General features: G+C 41.2%; 1 protein-coding gene across 1 annotated transcript in view; it reads right to left on the minus strand.

Moving 5' to 3' along the window:
- Positions 1-3700: 3700 nt before the first annotated feature.
- The window catches only part of EEPD1 (endonuclease/exonuclease/phosphatase family domain containing 1), a 65966-nt gene continuing 50869 nt past the window's right edge, over positions 3701-18797 (minus strand). The window contains exons 3-7 of the mRNA XM_060781619.2: positions 12335-12445; positions 11686-11820; positions 10715-10847; positions 4972-5166; positions 3701-4179 (exon numbers count right to left, since the gene is read on the minus strand). Coding sequence (XP_060637602.1) covers positions 3986-4179; positions 4972-5166; positions 10715-10847; positions 11686-11820; positions 12335-12445 — 768 coding nt within the window. The 3' untranslated portion in view covers positions 3701-3985. The remainder of the gene's footprint in view (positions 4180-4971; positions 5167-10714; positions 10848-11685; positions 11821-12334; positions 12446-18797) is intronic.

Raw genomic sequence — 18797 nt, forward strand, 5'->3', positions numbered from 1 at the left:
CTGCCCTGGAGTGTGGTGGAGGCTCCTTCTTTGGAAGCTTTTAAACAGAGGCTGGATGGCCATCTGTCAGGGGTGATTTGAATGCAATATTCCTGCTTCTTGGCAGGGGGTTGGACTGGATGGCCCATGAGGTCTCTTCCAACTCTTTGATTCTATGATTCTACAAGCAAAATAAAAGACATTGGCTTTACAGGGGACATTATTATTATTATTATTATTATTATTATTATTATCTTTATTTGTACCCCGCTAGCATCTCCCGAAGGACTCGATGTGGCTTACACAAGCCGAAGCCTCAGAACACAATACAGTAAAAAACATAACACAACAATAGTAAACAAAGCAAATCAATGTAATCTGTTTACTATTAAACAGGTCCATCTTACGAAATAGGTGACCTGAGCAAGTTCGTGACAGAACCTGTTTACTGGTTTATCTAGAGCACAGCATTACAGAATTGATAAATGAATATATAAATGACAAATAATAATAATAATAATAATAATAATAATAATACTTTATTTGTATCCCACCATCATTTCCCCGAAGGGACTTGGGCGGCTCACAGAAAACACTCAATAGTGCAACAACGTACAAAATACAACGAGGTACATAAACATAAAAAATGAATAACTACTAATGCTTCCCAAATTCTCTCTGCTCCTTCTGTTCTAAAAATAGAAGACCCTATTTTTGACCCAAGCTACTGAAGGCAAAGTATAAGAGCCGAGCCAACTTCTATTATCATTTTGAGGTGTGCTAGTTGAGCCAAGGTATGATTATGTGCTTTGTGGTTTTATCTACTAGATAACATACTTCCTGATACAGGAAGAATTGACTTGAAAGAAACTCAAACAATCCTTTAAGGATATCAGTCAAGACATTGTTTACCACCACTTACCATTAAGACATGGAGATTTCACCTTCCAGGTTGGAAGTTCATAACCTTTACCCTGGAAAGGTGCTTTTTTTTGTATGGAAAGGGAATTGCTTTTTAAAAGGAAATGCGTAGTGCGGTGCTTTAAATGTCAAGTAAGATGTTTAATCAAGTTAGCCTTTCAGAAGACAATTCAGCCTTCATGTCCATTTGGATTGTGGCATCCAAACCATCAAGCAAATTTATACTTTGGTTTTTATGCACAGTGCATGTGCCTTTGAGTCACTTCTTGACTCATGGAAATCACATGAATTTCAGAATTTTCTTAGACAAAGGAATACTCTAAGGTGGTTTGGCCAGTTCCCTCCTAAAGGCACCAAATCCTGTCTGATTTTGGAAGCTAAGCAGGACCAGTTATGGTTCGTACTTGAATATGAGACTGCCAACGAATACTAGGTGCGGAAGGGTATTTTTCAGAGAAAGAAACTAACAAAAGCACCTTTGAGCAGTCCTTGCTGAAGAAATTCATGGTGTTGCCACATGTCAACAGGTAATTTGAAGGAACATACACACAAACATTACTAAATAGGCAGCCAGCAGGCATAATCTGAATTTATAGTAGTGATTTAAACAGAATAGTCTTCCCTGTACTTGTTTCTGAAGTGCTTTACCAGAAAGGTTCCTACTATGCAAACATATGTATGGCAGGGTTGTATACTCTCACTCAACCTATTCAACTTGTATGCAGAACACATCATGTGATGTGCAGGGCTTGACAAATGCAAGGCTGGGGTGAAAATTGCTGGGAGAAACATTAACAACCTTAGATAGGCAGATGACACCACTTTGATGGCCGAAAGTGAGGAGGAGCTGAGGAGCCTTCTAATCAAGGTGAAAGAAGAAAGCGCAAAAGCTGGGTTGCAGCTAAACATTAAAAAAACCCCCAAGATTATGGCAACAAGAATGACTGACAACTGGGAAATAGAGCGAGAAAACATGGAGGCAGTGACAGAGTTTGTATTTCCAGGTGCAAAGATTACTACAGACGCAGACTGCAGCCAGGAAATCAGGAGACGCTTACTTCTTGGGAGGAGAGCAATGTCCAATCTTGATAAAATAGTGAACAGTAGAGACATCATATTGGCAACGAAGATTCACATAATTAAAGCAATGGTATTCTCATAGTCATCTATGGATGTGAGAGCTGGACCGTAGGGAAGGCTGAGCGAAAGAAGATAGATGCTTTTGAACTGTGGTGCTGGAGGAAAGTTCTGAGAGTGCCTTGGACTGCGAGAAGATCCAACCAGTCCATACTTCAGGAAATAAAGCCCGACTGCTCATTTGAGGGAAGGATATTAGAGGCCAAGATGAAGTACTTTGGTCACATTATGAGAAAAAAGGAAAGCTTAGAGAAGACAATGATGCTGGGGAAAATGGAAGGAAAAAGGAAGAGGGGGCGACCAAGGCCAAGATGGATGGGATCCTTGAAGTGACTGGATTGACCTTGAAGGAGCTGGGGGTGGTGACGGCCGACAGGGAGCTCTGGCGTGGGCTAGTCCATGAGGTCACGAAGAGTCGGAAATGACTGAACGAATGAACAACAATGCAAACATGGGAAATCTTACTATCTCATCAAATGAATTTGCAAAACTGAGTGTATAGTTCTGAACACAATACTGTATTTCTAACTCACCCTTACATGAAACAGTTTAAGATCTTACTATGCCTATGTTGTATACTTGCTAAAGGTTTAACATCTGCAGAACTTTCACCACCTACTTTATGTGAGTAGTTTTCAGAAAAACCTACCTGAGGAAATATTCAATTGAAGCCAACCAATTAAAATTGAAAAACAAAATCATAGTCCACATAGAGGTGGCCCTCACCAGGCAAGGGATTTTAGATCTTGACAGCGTTCATGTAGAATAAATAAACCTTCCTAGCTTCCAGTGTTAGAACATCACGGAATCCAGATAAGTAAAGAATGCTGTAATGAATAGCTCTCAGAGTGCTATATTTTCAGTGGTAGCCTGAAGTCATGTGGTGCAAATGTAAGAAGTCACAGCCCAGTGAGATCAGGGTGTTGCCAGAAGGAAATAAACCAGGGCCTGTCTGGTAAAATAGCATTAACTTACATGCACTCTAGAACAACTAGATACCACTTACCTGTATGTATATGCCTGAGCATATTTCTTTTAAAAGGTCAAGCTCTTCAAATGTCAAGAGTTTTGGCAATATACAGTACAAATTGCCCATGGAAAATAATAAGTAGCCTTCATGAAAGTAATAAAAAAGAAAAAAGATCTTTGTCATATTTTTTTAGCATACCCACTGAAACCAATGGGACTGTAACATGCCTCATTGATTTCAATGGGTTTGCTCTAAATATGATGAACTTTGGATACATTCCACTGAGTCACTGATAAAATGTTTTCTATATCCTTATAATGCCACATAGAGGCAGTATGTATCACACACAGCCTGGAGTGTTTGATGGCATGGTAATGATTGCTCAGAGTTCAGTTTTATGAGCTGATGGGACAAATTTTAAGGGTCACTAATCAAACCAAAGTGTATGGTGACCACATTTCCAAGGGTTGTTTTCAAATATTCCCCTAAAGTGTGCAGATCATAACTCAATATGCTCATATTTCAACTGTCTACTAAAAGTGATAGGATGAGATTACATCCTATTGCAACGCTCACCAGGAAAATTTTCTAAACAGTGTATCACAGAATATATTAAAAGCTAGTGATGCAAATCTACTCTTCTGAGGATTACAGCTATTATGGTATTTTATTAGAAATCAGAAAGCATAAACATACAGTATTAAAAAGTGCATTTTATTTGAAGTTATCCAGGTATTCAAGCATAGATGTGTTGACCGTGACTCCATAAAAAGTCACAAATCACTCCATGGGTACAGGATACCCAAAAACATCCATAAAAGGGTACAGAGGTAGGGCGGGAAGGGGCGTTGTTAAAAGCATAAGCTGATCTTTTTAAATGAGAAAAAAGGCAGTTCTGGTTCATCATCAGGCCTTGAGCAAAGCGGTCTTCTGACTATCCCTTCTGGGAAAGGGAATGGAAGTTTGTGTTTTCTCTCATCATCGTTCGTGTTTAATGTTCAAATCACTATTTTCCACTATCACTCCATTTCGAGTTGCATCCTTCTTACTCCAGTCCTTCTCTGTGTAAAATTCAGCTAACACCGGGCAATGGCTTGATGCTACTCCACCCCACGACCAGTTATCGGGGATCCAGGGATTTGTAAGGCCTTCTCTGACAACTGCCCAGTGACCTGTGGAAACAAAATTTGCAAAGCATGAATGGCAACCAGCAGTGACACAGAACAAAGCATTTTGCCTTTGTATTTTAATATCCTGAGTAGTTTGTATCTTGGCATATGTCATACAGAGCCTGGACAAAATTATTAAATGTGGATTTGATATCCCTGATTTCTTAAAGCCCCCCCCCACCCCAAATGTAATATTTTCATTGTTGTATGGCTGAATTAAATGGACAGGGATCTAATCAGTACCACTAGACAACCTATGAAAACTCACATTTCTGAAAGAGCGTAATGCAAATAATAAAAATGTACACATTTCAATCCATCAGCCTGAGCTGATGTTCAACCTGACCTCCTGAATCTTTCTAAGTCACAAGTCAATTTCAAAGCTGTTGAAACAAACCTTCCTGATCTAATGAAATTCAAAAAAATAAAATGGTAAGGAAAGGTGTACACCTCAAAACATCAGAACTATGCATGATACATGCACTAAGAAGCTGCTAAGGGGCTCTCCTCTGTTTGCCTGCTGTCCTCATGTATTTACTACAGCATACATGAGTCATTCCCTGGTAAGCAAACATAACCACAGCAACCTTGATGGGTGTGTGCAAGAAAAATGTAAAATATGCTATGAGAAATTCAACATAAAATTTGCAAGCCTACTGTAACTCAGGTTTACAAGCCACAGATTTACAGCAGGAGAATCTTGTTACTTCCGAACCGGTAAGAGTATAACTGAGGTACACAATCACCAAAGTTTGGTGTTTTGAATTTTCTCCTCTTCCACAAATGAAAACTTACCAGTAAAAACCTTTTTCAAACTACGACTGATCCAGATGTTATCCAAGGACTTAGAACCTTGAGGGTTCTTTGTGCTGATGTTTGTAAATGTAGTGACAGGAACCAGATGATGAAATTTTTCTTTCCTCAACACATCATGTTCACTACAGTCTGGCGCTTGACCAAAGTCTCCTAAGATGATCACATCTTTTTCTCCTAGGGTTAGGAATAATCAAAAAGTAAGAGAAGGGTTAAGTTATGGTTTATGAAGAATCCATAAATCCTTGATCTCTGAACTTTACTCCTCTGGCTCTTGCCACCCCCAAATCTCTTCCTACCTAAGACAATTCTGCATAATCTCCCTTGCTGCTTCCTAAATATGAATTTCCTTCTGCAAATGTATGTGATGTTGCCATCATTGTTCACAAATCCCTTCTAAAAATTACAATTTACTATTTTTTCACAAGACGGATGGCCTTTAGGCTCATTTGTAAGGAGAAATTCAATCATCCCTTCACATTCAGTGGAGTGAGGATCTATAGATTCCTAGAGTATGTTCTCCGGCACAACTCTATAGTCACCTTGTGCATTTGTTCACATTCCTCCTCAAACACAATACTCATTTATTGCCAAATCACAACAGTAAAAACCCAAACACAGTTTAATAACAAATAAACTATCTTATTAAATATTAAACAGGGCTCACAACCTCTGAGGATGCTTGCCATTGATGTGGGTGAAATGTCAGGAGAGAATGCTTCAGGAACATGGCCATACAGCCTGGAAAACTCACAGACACCTAGTGATTCCAGCCACAAAAGCCTTCAATAATACATATCTTATTAAAAATAGCACTAATTCCTGTACCCAGGAATCTTCTTCCAGTTGTAAATCAATACCATAGGCACATATGTATTTTTGAATTCAAACTTTCTTATAAACAACAGTCACCCCTTTGGTCGAAAAGATGGCAGAAGTGGTCATCTGTTTGTGAAGAAGGCTTGTCATGCTCTAGCAAAAGATGTACTTCCTAATAGTGCTGAAGTGAGAAAGACCAGAGCCTTAACACTGGATAAAGATCTATAATTAACATGCTAAGAATCCACATTATTTTATGTTTTGAAAGGCTAGAAATGTATTAATGGATATTTATTACTTGTGTAGGAAATATTTTCAGAATTTGTTGACTCAAATTTTAAGTCTAGAATAACTATGTTTCAGCTGCTATGCAGGCAGACAGCCAGCAGAGGGAGCAAGAATCCAATAGCAAAACCCTTAGTTTTTTCATTGACTCAGCAATGTGTCAAGTGAGGCCCTAAAGATAACTTCTACCCATAAACCACTAAACCTGCTGCCTCAAACATTACACAGGTTGTACACTATGCCGAGAAAAAAAACCCCACGCAAACTCAATAATAGCTAGGGATGGGATGTAGACCAAAAACAGGATGCACACAGCTTCATTGCTTGCTTTATGCTCCCTCTCTTCCATCTACCTGACTAGCAGACAAGACTATAGGTTTTGACCTTTAAAGCCCTACACAGATTGGGTCCAGGTAACATATAGGATCTCCTTCTCCTGCACAACCCAACTTTAGGACACTGAGCTCCTCTGAGGGATGCTTACTTCAACCAGCCAGAACCCAACTGGCAACTATCACCCAGAGGACCTTTTTAACAGTGGCTCAAAGACTGTGGAATGACCTACTGGAAGAGCTCCGAGAGCAAAATTAAATTAAACTAATTGTCATAATTTAAAATGCAATTGAAGACCCATCTCTTCTGACAGGCCTATCCAGTCAATTTTCAATGATGCGTTTTGATTTACATTCTATTGCTACTATATGTCAATTCTGCATTTGTGGTTGATGCAAGTTTTGATGTTTTTGTATTTTATCTCTCTAATTTAGGGAATATAGTTTATATGTTTTTGACTTTGTTGTACCACACTTTGAGCTAGCAGGAGAGATGGGCAATTAATAATAATAATAATAATAACCACCACCACCACCACCACCACCACCACAATGCAGTGTGGGGCCCGGTAGACATTATACATAGATGTGAAGGCATATTGGTTGATTTTTTGTTGATTTGTTGAGACACACTAGCCAATGCATCTCATTCCAATTAAACTCTGGACTTTTCTTTCCTGTCCACAACACACTTATTTTGGTATGCATTTCTACATGCCTTTCCCTTCATGTACATATTGTCCCACTGGCTAAAGTACATTGAGGCACACTTTTCAAATCTAGGTACTTCCCCAAATGTGTGACTGGTTTTGTGAACATGTAATTCTTTGCCAATACACAGCACACTATGTATGGACACCTGACACATGGTGAGATTCACTCTGTTGCTAGTTTGCAGCTGTGAAACTGTTCTTTTCACATGAAAATGCAACACTAAATGATTCATTTTCCATCCCCAACAGATTTTAATAAATGCTAATAAGGACAGTGTAGGGATCCACAATGAGAGAAGTAAGGTGTGTCAAGATGGCCTACAAAAAAGTGAGAAACTTAGATACTGCTGAACGAGAGAGAGTGAAAGGGACTGAATGAGGTCCTATAAGCTTGTGGATACTGCATGGAAGCCACATATGAAGCTCTCCTTATGGTGCACTTACTACACACACTCACTAAGGGGCAATTTGTACAGAATTCAATTGGATTTCATTTTGAGTAAATACCCTTTGGATCACATTGGAAATCTCACAAAATGTTACTGAGAGTGATTCCATTTAAAGGAGGAATCAATGCCATTTTCAATTTCAGCTGAACCAGGAAAGGAGGGGGAAATCAATACTTGCCTAATGGAGAAGGGAAACATACTATAAACTGTTTCTAACTTTAAAATGCTTATTTTTTTAAATGGCTGGAAGCAGGGGGAGTTCCAATTATAATTCAGCATAACATACTCTGCTTTAGTTCCCATCTTTCAAAGTAGTTCTGTGCCCAAGCTAAGTCTGTAGAGCTCTCCACACTTAATATAGGATAAGTGAAATCAGAACAACATAAATTATGCTTTGTACCCAAAACAGTATGTCTTCATACACCACTTCTGAAACTGGAGATGGGCATTGCTTCTGAACATTTTAAACTAATGGCCTTAATTTTTAGAAATTAATTTAGAATACATGGTTGTATGTAAGAGAGAATGATGTTTTGCCATTGTAAAAAAAACAATAAAACATCTCTTTACTAGACGGTTAATAGGAATTACATATCTTCATTAAAATATATTTTGATTTCTGTCAACCTACTGTTAAAATATATGTACCCTACACATTAGAATATATGTAGAACTGTAAGAACTCATTAAGTTAATTCTGAATCACTTGGTGGGGGAAAGCGTGGCCCTGCGGCCATAGGCTATAGCATTTTCTCACTACACACAATGTTGGCATTGTGATTTCACTTAGGCTGCATCCTATGTTGTCCTTGCGATATTTGGTTTGGGATGAGACTGAAGGAGCTCTCAATCTGAAAATTCTAACTACTGCCCCCTAAACTGCAAATCCCGTAATCCCATAAGATGAAGCCCTGGCATAGTGTTATAACTGTGTGGTCCCCTAGTAGTACTTTATGCTCCTCAAGACAAAAGCTGAAGGTAAGTGGCCAGAGTGGTACAAAGGACTAATAGCTATTCCTGAAAGGGAAAAGGATTGAGGGTAAGGGCAGAAGCCATAAGGCAAAGGTAAGGATGCTTCCATTGGGAACATATTAGAGTTGGGATGGGTCTAACAGGCTGGATAAGGTCAGGGATCAGGTTCTTCCCCTGATGCTGTCAAATTTGTAGCTAAAGCACTGTCTGGGCTCTCCAGTTGGAAATCTGACCACTTTTCCCATGTTGGGTAAAAGCAAGGCCAGGAAACAATCACTCTAAACAATCACTTTGTTTGTGTGGAAGGGACAAGGCATGTGAGGGCCTCTATTAGATATACTGAGGGTCATGTAAAGCAAGAATTCTCCACTGCTGAGATAAGTATAGGAACATCACAGCATATTCTTACTCCCTCTCCCCTCACAACACACTAACCTCACATCATCATTAAGATAATTCTTAATCACTTGTTTTGATTTTATTTATTGTATTGCGTTGTTGGGCTTGGCCTCATGTAAGCTGCCCAGAGTCTCCATTGGGGAGATGGTGGTGGGGTACAAATAAAGTTTATTATTATTGATTATTATCATCTTCTTTGTTCCCACACCCAGGTTTTCCTTTTGTCTGAAACCAAACACAGCTGGCCATCGCAGGCTGCCATAAGACTTTCAAACCATTCCAAATCCTTTACTATTACTTGCTCTGACTTCTAGGCCAAATCTAGGGCTGGTTTCTACACCCACATTAAGAAATGTGGATATTGCTAGTTTTTAAAACACTATGATCATTTCTCTGGGTGATTGGCCAGGTGCTACTGATCACACACACACACACACGTGTGTGTGTGTTTTTTTTTATATATATATATATATATATATATATAGAGAGAGAGAGAGAGAGAGAGAGAGAGACAGAGACAGACAGACAGACAGACAGACAGAGAGAGAAGAAAATCAAACCTAACAACTGATATATTGGGTGCACTTCAGAAATGAATTCCAACTGACTGTTTAAATGATTAAACGTAATAAACTGTCAAATCACAACTGGATGCTTGACAGGATAAGAAATGTTTATATCCAGACATGCATACACAACTGCATTAATAACAAGTGCAATCTCAAGAGAGGTATTTCTTCATGAGTTAGAAGAGAAAGGAAGCCAGTTCTAAAAGGATGCCTGACTGGGACAAATGCAGGCATCACGCAGGCAGGCTTCTAAAGAAGATAGTTTTTAACACCAAGCCAGAGGGCGCTGTGGAGTATTTTAGGCATGTTAATACATTTTCAATACTTCCCATGTTTAATCCTATTTTAATGTTTCTATGTTTTTTTTTTAAGTTTCAAATGGTATATGCATATGTTTTTGTTTGTAATTGTCTTGATTTTACATGCTGTGCTCTGCTTTGAGTCCCACCATGGGAGAAAAGCAGGATAGAAACAAATAAACCAATAAACCAATAAATAAATAATATTCCATTGTTCAGTTAACTGTTTTGGGTCTATTTTTAGAGAAAAAAAGCAGGCTATAAATAAATATAATAACAACAATCATCATCATCACCTACAGCTATCTGATGGAGGGTGGCTAACATTTTTTTCCCCTCAATGTGCCAGGGATCGGTGCCATATTAGTGCTCATTGGCTACAAGTCTTTCTTTCTTCCTTTCCTGGAAACTCATCAGGAATCCAGGAGCCACCACTCTGTGTACAACAGATCTAAATACAATGCATACCATCTTTTTTTAAAAAACGACACATTATTTTTTTCTCTCATATCAACTAATTCAGTGGTTTTCAACCTGTGGGTCCCCAGGTATTTTGGCCAACAACTCCAAAAATTCCCAGCTAGTTTACCAGCAGTTAGGATTTTTGGAAGACCAAAACATCTGGGGACCCACAGGTTGAGAACCATTAAACTAATTTATTAGATGAATAACTTGTACTGATGTTGTTTCAGTTTGGGCACCAGACAAACTTGATGTGTCTTTTGAGGATCCCCAGTAGTTCACAGAGATGAAAATGCCAGTGTAGAACCATTTTGTATTATGCAAACGTGCAAAAAGTTCATCTAAGCTTCAAAAATGGAAAGGTCACACTGCACAGTTTTTGTTTTTTTCAACATAACTGGTGACACTGAAGGCAAATAGGCTTACCTTTTAGTGTTTCCTGCAGAGTCTGTGCAAAAGCTGCTGATTTTTGGCTATTATGGTTCTTCACAGTATTGTCTCCCACTGAGGGCAGTGGGACCAGATGAAGATTCACTAGGGTTAGGTCATTCATTCCAACCTATACAAAGCACAAACAGTATTAACAAAGAAAGGCTGAGGAGCTTCTAGAAGTACAAAGGTTTCATGATTATCTGTCACATAGGTCTGCACTTGTAACCTTTCCATGATAATATATTTAATACTACAGTTTTCCTTGTAATCTTCCTGCTTGCAAATATGTCACAGAGTGCCTATCTAAATGGAGTGCCTTTTAGATAGGCCCAGAACATGTTCAGTGAAAATGAACTACAATTGAAAATGACAATTTCAAGATCTAGATTTCAAAACTGCAATCCTATATCCACCCATCTATGGTGAACTCAATAGAGCTTATTTATGAGTAGAGAATTGCAAGGCTGCGTAAACTGAGAATTCAAAAGTGTACATTTGAAATCAACATATGTCTTTCCTGGACTATGCATATGCAAAGAAATGTTGACTGTTTGTAAATATGGGAAATACATTACTATTTAATGTTCAGTATTTGATTTAAGAGTATATTCCTAGAATATTCCAGTGTGGTATAGTGGTTCGAGTGGTGAATTTGGACTCTAGGAGACTAGGTTTCACATTCTCACTCAGCCATGGAAAACCAATACGTGACCTTTCATAACTCTTTCTCTCTGAGCTTTTCAGGAAAGCAAGGACTGGCTTTTGCTAAATAAATCTTGCCCAAAAAAAACCTACACTCACTAGTTTGAGGACACTTAACAACAAAACTGCTCATTCCGTTTAACTGATCAAAATAACATTTTTAAACCATGCAATATTTAAAATAAATATGTATTACTTAATCTCAAACAGTTCCTTGAATTCTTCACCCAGAAAAAGGGAAAGTGTCTCTTGCGTACTCTTACCTTGAAGTGTGCAATATAAGGTTCAGTATATGGGTGCCGGCCATTGCCATTTGTTTGTGCAATCTCCTGGGAGGCAATGTCCTTCAGCTCTATCCCTGCAGTTGTGTCCCACAAGAAGCCAGAATATTCCACACTCTGGGAGGCAAAGAAGTAAACTTAGACATAGCAAGATTATTCATATTTTTATAAGAACTAACTAAAGTTGTATCGGTTTTGGTGGGTATCTTCTAGGGACCACTGAGTCTGGATCTGTTCTGTATATATCTGCTTGTATGCTAAACTCCCACGCTTTGATAAATTACTGTATGCTAGCAATTCTAGAATATTTCTTTTTAGGGTCATATACATTTTACATCTACAATTTTGTCTAGGTACAGAAATACATGAGCCATTAGATTAGTATTTTCAAAACTGTTAAGCAAGCAAATACCTTTCCTGCACAAAATTTGCTGCCATTGGACAAAAAGGGTTTTCCAAAATCAATAGAAAGGCCCAGGAAAAAGCATGTTATGCAATATCAGTGCAAGAGAAATGCAGTCTTAACAATAACAAAGATTGCAGAGCTCTCCAACTCAAATATATACATTTCTATCCTTGCATGGACAAAAATAAAACTTTGTCAAAAGTTCATGATGGCTATCTTGGGTACCTTCTGTGGATGGCTTGAGGTGTTCTCTGAAACCACACCCTTCCAGCTTCCTCGGGATCCCTTCCATTTGCGGATGTTTGGCAGAGTTGGCTGGTTTAATTCTGTGCAAAACTGCAAAGGGACCAAGAGCAAAATCAAGCTATTGTTAATTCAGAAACATTTTGTAGGTGTTTTTTTTTTACAACAAGGTCGAAGGATGTCGGTTTTTAACTTGTGAAAGATAAACATTTCCCCGAGGTTTACTGCTATCATTGTTTGATTGTTATGTGCTGCTGTACAACCTCGGGAAGCTGAGCTAAATGAAAACATCCAATTAAATGAAAACATGGTTTAGGGACAACTATTTTGATTGTCTAACAGACCAGTTCTCCACACGGAGTCTTATAAGCGTGGAATATGACCAAAAAAAATCTTGTGGTACCTTAAACAGACTAAACACATGTATCACAATGGGGACTTTTGTGGACCACATTCTACTTCCTCAAATGCATGAAGTACACAGAACACAATCTCAGTGAGGATGAAGCCAGTCTTCGTTCCCTTGGGAGGGAGTTCCATGATGAAGACCAAGATATCACTACTGAGAATATTTGACTCACCAACTAAGTTTCAACATAGGCTGATCTTAACAAATTCTCATCTAATCAGAAAACACAGGCAGCTGCCTCAAACCACTGGCTCATGCAGCTCAGTGTTGTCAATGCTAAATGACAGCATTTCTCCAAGTTTTAGGCAGGACTCTTCCTAACTCTATCAGGAGATTCCTGTTATTCCATGAGTCGTATCCAACTACAAACCAGGAATTCCCCTTCTTATCATACAGAATCAGACAAGAATGCAAGTGTTCAGTGTGGTATAGTGATATTCAAATAATATGCAGAGTATGATATTTATGTGGAGAGTGATGACGGCTTCCTTGAAAGGTAGGTAGTTTTGCTGCTTCAATATTTAGCCAAGAAAAAGCTGGATTATACGTCTCACACAGCTCATGCATATTTACAAGCCTGTCTTTATTTTACACCATTTGTTTTGCTTTTATTAGCTGTGAAGAAGGACTATAAGTGGTGCAGGGAATATCTACTGCAGATGTTCCTAAACATTATTTTACCACCTGTGCCTTTTTGATTCCTAAGGCCTGCAAACATCTTTTTTTTAAAAAAAACACACACAAGTATAAAATTCTCAGAAAGTTAGCTTCTGTACCAAACATCCAATCCTGCTTTCCCCCAGGTATGTGAGGAAATGCAATATAAACATTGGCTGAGCACATGCCTGGTAGGTACACACAGAGAATAAGATAGGTAAACTATTTATTACAAAAAGATAGCAGAAGAATGTAAACATGAATGTAGAACTTAGCTGAAGTTGGGATTACAACCTGTTGGGTTATGGTTGAGGGCCCTGAGAAAAACCAAGTTCACAGCCTGAGGGTACTACTGGACACTGTACTGCTCCTGGGTGGCCACTTGGCTAAGTGTTCCATTCCCTAACTAATTGGTGTGCCAGCTACACTTCTTCTTGATGAAGACAGATTTGACCAGGATGATTTGTGTCTCAGTTACCTCCTGGTCACGTACATAATATACTTTGAATGGAAATGTTCTTCAAAAGTGTTTGGAGTCACAGCTTCTGCAAAATGCAACAGCCAGGAAGTTATCCGATGTGCATGTTACAGACTAGGTCTCCTATCAACTGCCCTGGCTTCTCACTTGCTCCTTAGTTCAATTCAAAGTGTTGGATCTGGCATGAAACATTCTAAATGCCTTAGGGCCAGAATATCTAAAAGATTGCCTCCACTTGTATGAATCTGCCAGAGATATGTAGTCCTCAGCAAAGGCTTTGTTGCACTTGTCACCATCCCAAGAAACCAGGTTGATGACTACATGAGACAGTCCTTCTAAACATCAACAACTTGGTTGTCAGGCTGGCCCCTTCTCTGCCTAGCTTCCAGCAGAAAACTGAGACTGAACAAATAATCCCAAGATTATATGATGGGGTCACTTTAGGATCATGGTTTCTATAAGACAGAGACATCTTAAGGTAACACAACACACAATCAAGGAGAATAAACATCCAAACATGATCATGACGCTCTAGCAAGAATACCAATTCCAAGGGATTTTTAAATAACTAAAAAAAAAAAAACAACTAAATTCAAAAGACTGGAAAGAAAGAAAGAAAGATCACTAAAAAACTAGCTGTCCTGATTTTCAATGAAGTTGTACTGTTTTACATCTGGCAAAATATCTTGATGTAAGATTCTGAGGCAGTCTGAGCACTTGGAAGAAGTTAAAGACTGCAGTGCCTATTATAAATCAAGAATGAATGCTTTCTCCATATAAAGGGGGAGATGGCCAGTTTCCAAGTGTTCCAGTCCACATTCAGGCTGACTTACATCCCACTCAGTTCTCTCAAAGAACTGGCTGCTAGCATGTTGCAGGTGGCATGTTGATCAGATTTGTCTTTAAATGGAATTCACAGAAGACAGCCTGTGTTAGGAGTGGAGCATTCTAAGTATGGTGCTCATTTTCAGCTTATCTACCTAGTAAGGCAATCATATTTTATTAAAGCCTAGTTACAAAGATCAGCATATGTGCAACTAAATGTATGAACGTACAGGCATTTGGGATTGGCATTGGTTTGTCCTTTTGTTAATATAAGAGGAGAAAATAACATTCACCAACTGAAATCCTGCAAATTCCTGTACCATAACTCATTCTGTTCAAACAGGTCTGAAAATCAGAGAAAGACCTGAAAGAAGCTTATGTGGCTGCAGAGGAAGATTTTAAAAAAGAAAGAAGGAAGGAAGGAAGGAAGGAAGGAAGGAAGGAAGGAAGGAAAGAAAGAAAGAAAGAAAGAAAGAAAGAAAGAAAAGCAATCCACAAACTCTGCTGTGTACATGGAAACAAAGTTAGGATCCATGTCACAATGTATGCAGTGTTGCCAACATATTGTATACTTTAAAGATTTTTTTCAAAGAAACACTCTTGCCTTAAAAAGATTGAATCTAATACTTTTTTTCTCTTATTCTTGTAAAAAAAATCTTCCCATCTGCAGATCCTGGAATGATAATATGATATACATATTGTGAATTTACAAGGACTACTTTATTTAGTTATACTTTAGATAGATCTACCCTGGGTATCAAGATCTACCCTGGGCATCTTTCCTCTAATACTTTCATATCTTATAGCACAAATATATAAATTGAGCTACAATTAGAAGAAGGAATCAACTTATCTTTATGGTGCAGGTGCCAAATAATAAGCCAAAATACAGACTGAGAGGCACTAGCAAATACAATCACTACTGAGTAGAACACCTGCAATCTACTCTTCAAAAATCTCCATCTAAATAACAGGCTTGTATTTTTTTTAAAAAGAGAGAGTGATTGCATTGCTCAAATAAAAGGGACAGAACAAAAGATTGCTTGATTGTTCCAGAAAAGAGCACATGCTAGACAGATAATACAACAGAGAACAATACTGCTTGCTCAGGCAAATAGCCATTTCTTAGAAGCAAAGATACTACATTTCTAGAAAGGACAAGTAGTTTTTTGTCACCTTAGAGACTAATACATAAAGCATTTGTACGGAACCAGTCTGGGAAAATTTACACATTATGTGCTTACTGTCACAGCCCAGTCTGCAGCCATTAACAGCCACACATGGATCTATACCAGTAGAGAATGTTTTCTTTTGATAAGGGTGCCAATTCAGTCCCTAATATTTCATGTCAAATGATCAAGTTGCAGCTGAATGGGAAGGCAGTTCTCTGTCCCAGTGACCAAAGGGCCACTTTCAATCAGAACAGACCATATGCACAACATATGAAACTTGTGGCCCTTCATCGATTGCCATTGCCACCATCCTTCTTTGTTGGTTATGATGTCTGCAAGGCCACATAGTCCTTTCCTAGGCTAATGTGGACTTTGTTTCCAAAGGTACCAAATCCACCGGGACTGTGGCACAGCTGGCTGGGAGTCAACTGCATTATGATCACTACTGACCAAGGGTCATGAGTTTGAAGCCAGCCCGGGTCGGAGTGAGCATGTAACCAATTTGCGTAGCTTGCTGTCAACCTTTGCAGCCCGAAAGACAGTTGCATCTGTCAAGTAGGAAATTTAGGTACTGCATATACGGGGAGGCTAATTTAACTAATTTACGACACCATAAACATCTCCAGCAAGCATGCAAAGAATGAGGAGTTACTTCCTAGTAAATGTAGGAAGGTTAGAAGTGAGGGCTGGGGAAGGGGAAATTATGTTCAAGTTTTGAGATTTCTATGGGAGGAGCATGTGCTTCCGGTTCCGGCATGGAGGCAAGCAACGGGGGACTCAGAGCTGCTTGATTTTCATCAACTAAATCCGGAGGAATCCTGAACCTCCCCCCTACCAATCCATCTCAGACTAAGGGGAGAGAGACCCCCGGATCTCAGGCTCCTGATAAAGGAGTCCAAAGCCGGGGGGGGACCCAGGAAGCCGGAATAAAGGCTGAGGAAAGCCGGAACGGCCGCCATTGCATCGCGGCTGGCTCACCTTGGACGCTTAAGCCGCAGCCTCGCCGCCATTGGGCATCGGGCGCCGGGCGCCTTTCGACGCTGGACGCGGTTCGCCCCGGACCCCCGCTGGGCCGTTGGGCCGTCGGGGGGGCCGCCGCCGTTGGGCCTGCCGTCGTTTCCACTCTTGGGCCGGGCGGCCGCCGAGAAGCCGAGCCGCCGCCGCCGGGCCGTAGCCTGCTGGGCCGTTGTTGAGGCCGCGAAAGCCCGCCTCCATCGCCGGACCGCCATCTCCGGAGCTGCCGCCACCAGCCTCTACTAGGCCGCGGCCGCTATATTCGGCTAGTGAGCCACCACCGCTGAGAGCCACCGCCACCGCCATCGAGCAGGGGGTTGACTACCGGGCTGCTACCGCGCTGCCGGATTGCTTCGCCCCGCTCTGCCCGTCGCCGAACGCTGCTGGACGAGCCCCGGCTGCTGCTGCGGAAGCCATTGCCGCTTCGCCAGACCTTCGCCGCGGAACCCGCCTCTTTCGTCGGGTCGCGGCCATTACAGCCTGCGGGTGAGTCAGCATCGTGGAAGCCCACCTCCACTGCCGCCGCTCCTTGCGGGCCGCGGCCGTCGCCGCCGGGGTTGCTGCCGCCAGCCGCCACTGGGCCACGGGGCCCACTTCGTCCCGCCGCCGAGCGCTGCTGGATGAGCCCATCTGTTGCTTTGCCAGGCCACTGCCGGCGGGGCCGCCTCCGCCACTGCCGGAGCTGCCGCCACCAGCCTCTACTAGGCCTCGGCCATTACATCCGGCTGGTGAGTCACCGTCGCTGAGACCCGCCTCCACTGCCGCCGCCATTTTCATCAGGCCACGGCAACTGCCCCGCTGGGCCGTTGTGGAGCGGCGGAACCACGGCCTCCTCTGCTGACGCGCTATCATCGCAGACATCTGGCGCGGACCTTTTTGGGCCTTTTTGTGTAGACCTAATACTGTGTGACCTCCGCTGTGCAGCTCTCTATGTAACCCTGTGCAAACCATTGTGTAGACCTTCGCTAGCCTTGTGTAGACCTTTAAGCGGGCGTCCTCTGCTTTAGTTCAGAGTGTGTAGTATTGGTGGCCAACAAACCGTGCTTGCCCATGCCGAGTTACCACCCCCGGAAGCCCCATCCGCTTCACTTCCACCATCTTGAGACTCCATCTGGGTCATAATTAGCTTAAGTTAACTGATCATCACCCCAGCCCTTTAAAAGGGTGACTACATACCAGCTTGTACATTTCGGGCCTATATCGGCTGAGATACAGCACTTTATAATAAGAGCACTTTAAGGCGCCTACCGTGCCGCCAACCGCATTGACACTTTCGCCCCGTCCCAGCCCTCCATGCCGCACCTTAGCTACTGCACTTTAACTATGGCACTTTAGGTACTATAGCGATTGCACTTTAGATCCAGCTCTTACTGTGCACTTTATGAACTATCCTAGTGGTGTGGCCAGAACATCCAACACCGCCTTGTACCGCTGTTATCTATGTGGTCCCCCATCCCCCTCTGTGTGCTTTCCCTGTTACTGTTATATAGTGCGACGGACAGGGGGGGAGGTGGGTGGGACCCTATAAATGAAAATGAGGTGGGGAGGGGGGTAGTGGGGAGGAAGGTAGACTGGCTAAGACCGGAAAGCCAAACAACGAATACATCTGGAAGTAAGACCTTGGCATTAGATTGCGGCATGGAGGAGGGGAGGAGTTCCAGGAGCCGAGGGGCCCCCATAGAGGTCGTGGTGGGAAGGAGGAGATGCGGGAAAAGGAGACCTCGAATTCGGCCTAATTCGGACCGCTCATCCATATTGACAACCCCCAACCGGTCTCCTAAGGTAAATTGGTGTAACCAGGTGAGCGGGCCCTCTGGTTTAAAGGTGGTGTTGTTGAACGCCAGGTCTGTCAACGGAAAAACAACTTGGATCCAGGATTTAATCCTGGAG

Source organism: Anolis sagrei, chromosome 6 (assembly GCF_037176765.1).
Source record: "Anolis sagrei isolate rAnoSag1 chromosome 6, rAnoSag1.mat, whole genome shotgun sequence".
NCBI lineage: Eukaryota > Metazoa > Chordata > Lepidosauria > Squamata > Dactyloidae > Anolis > Anolis sagrei.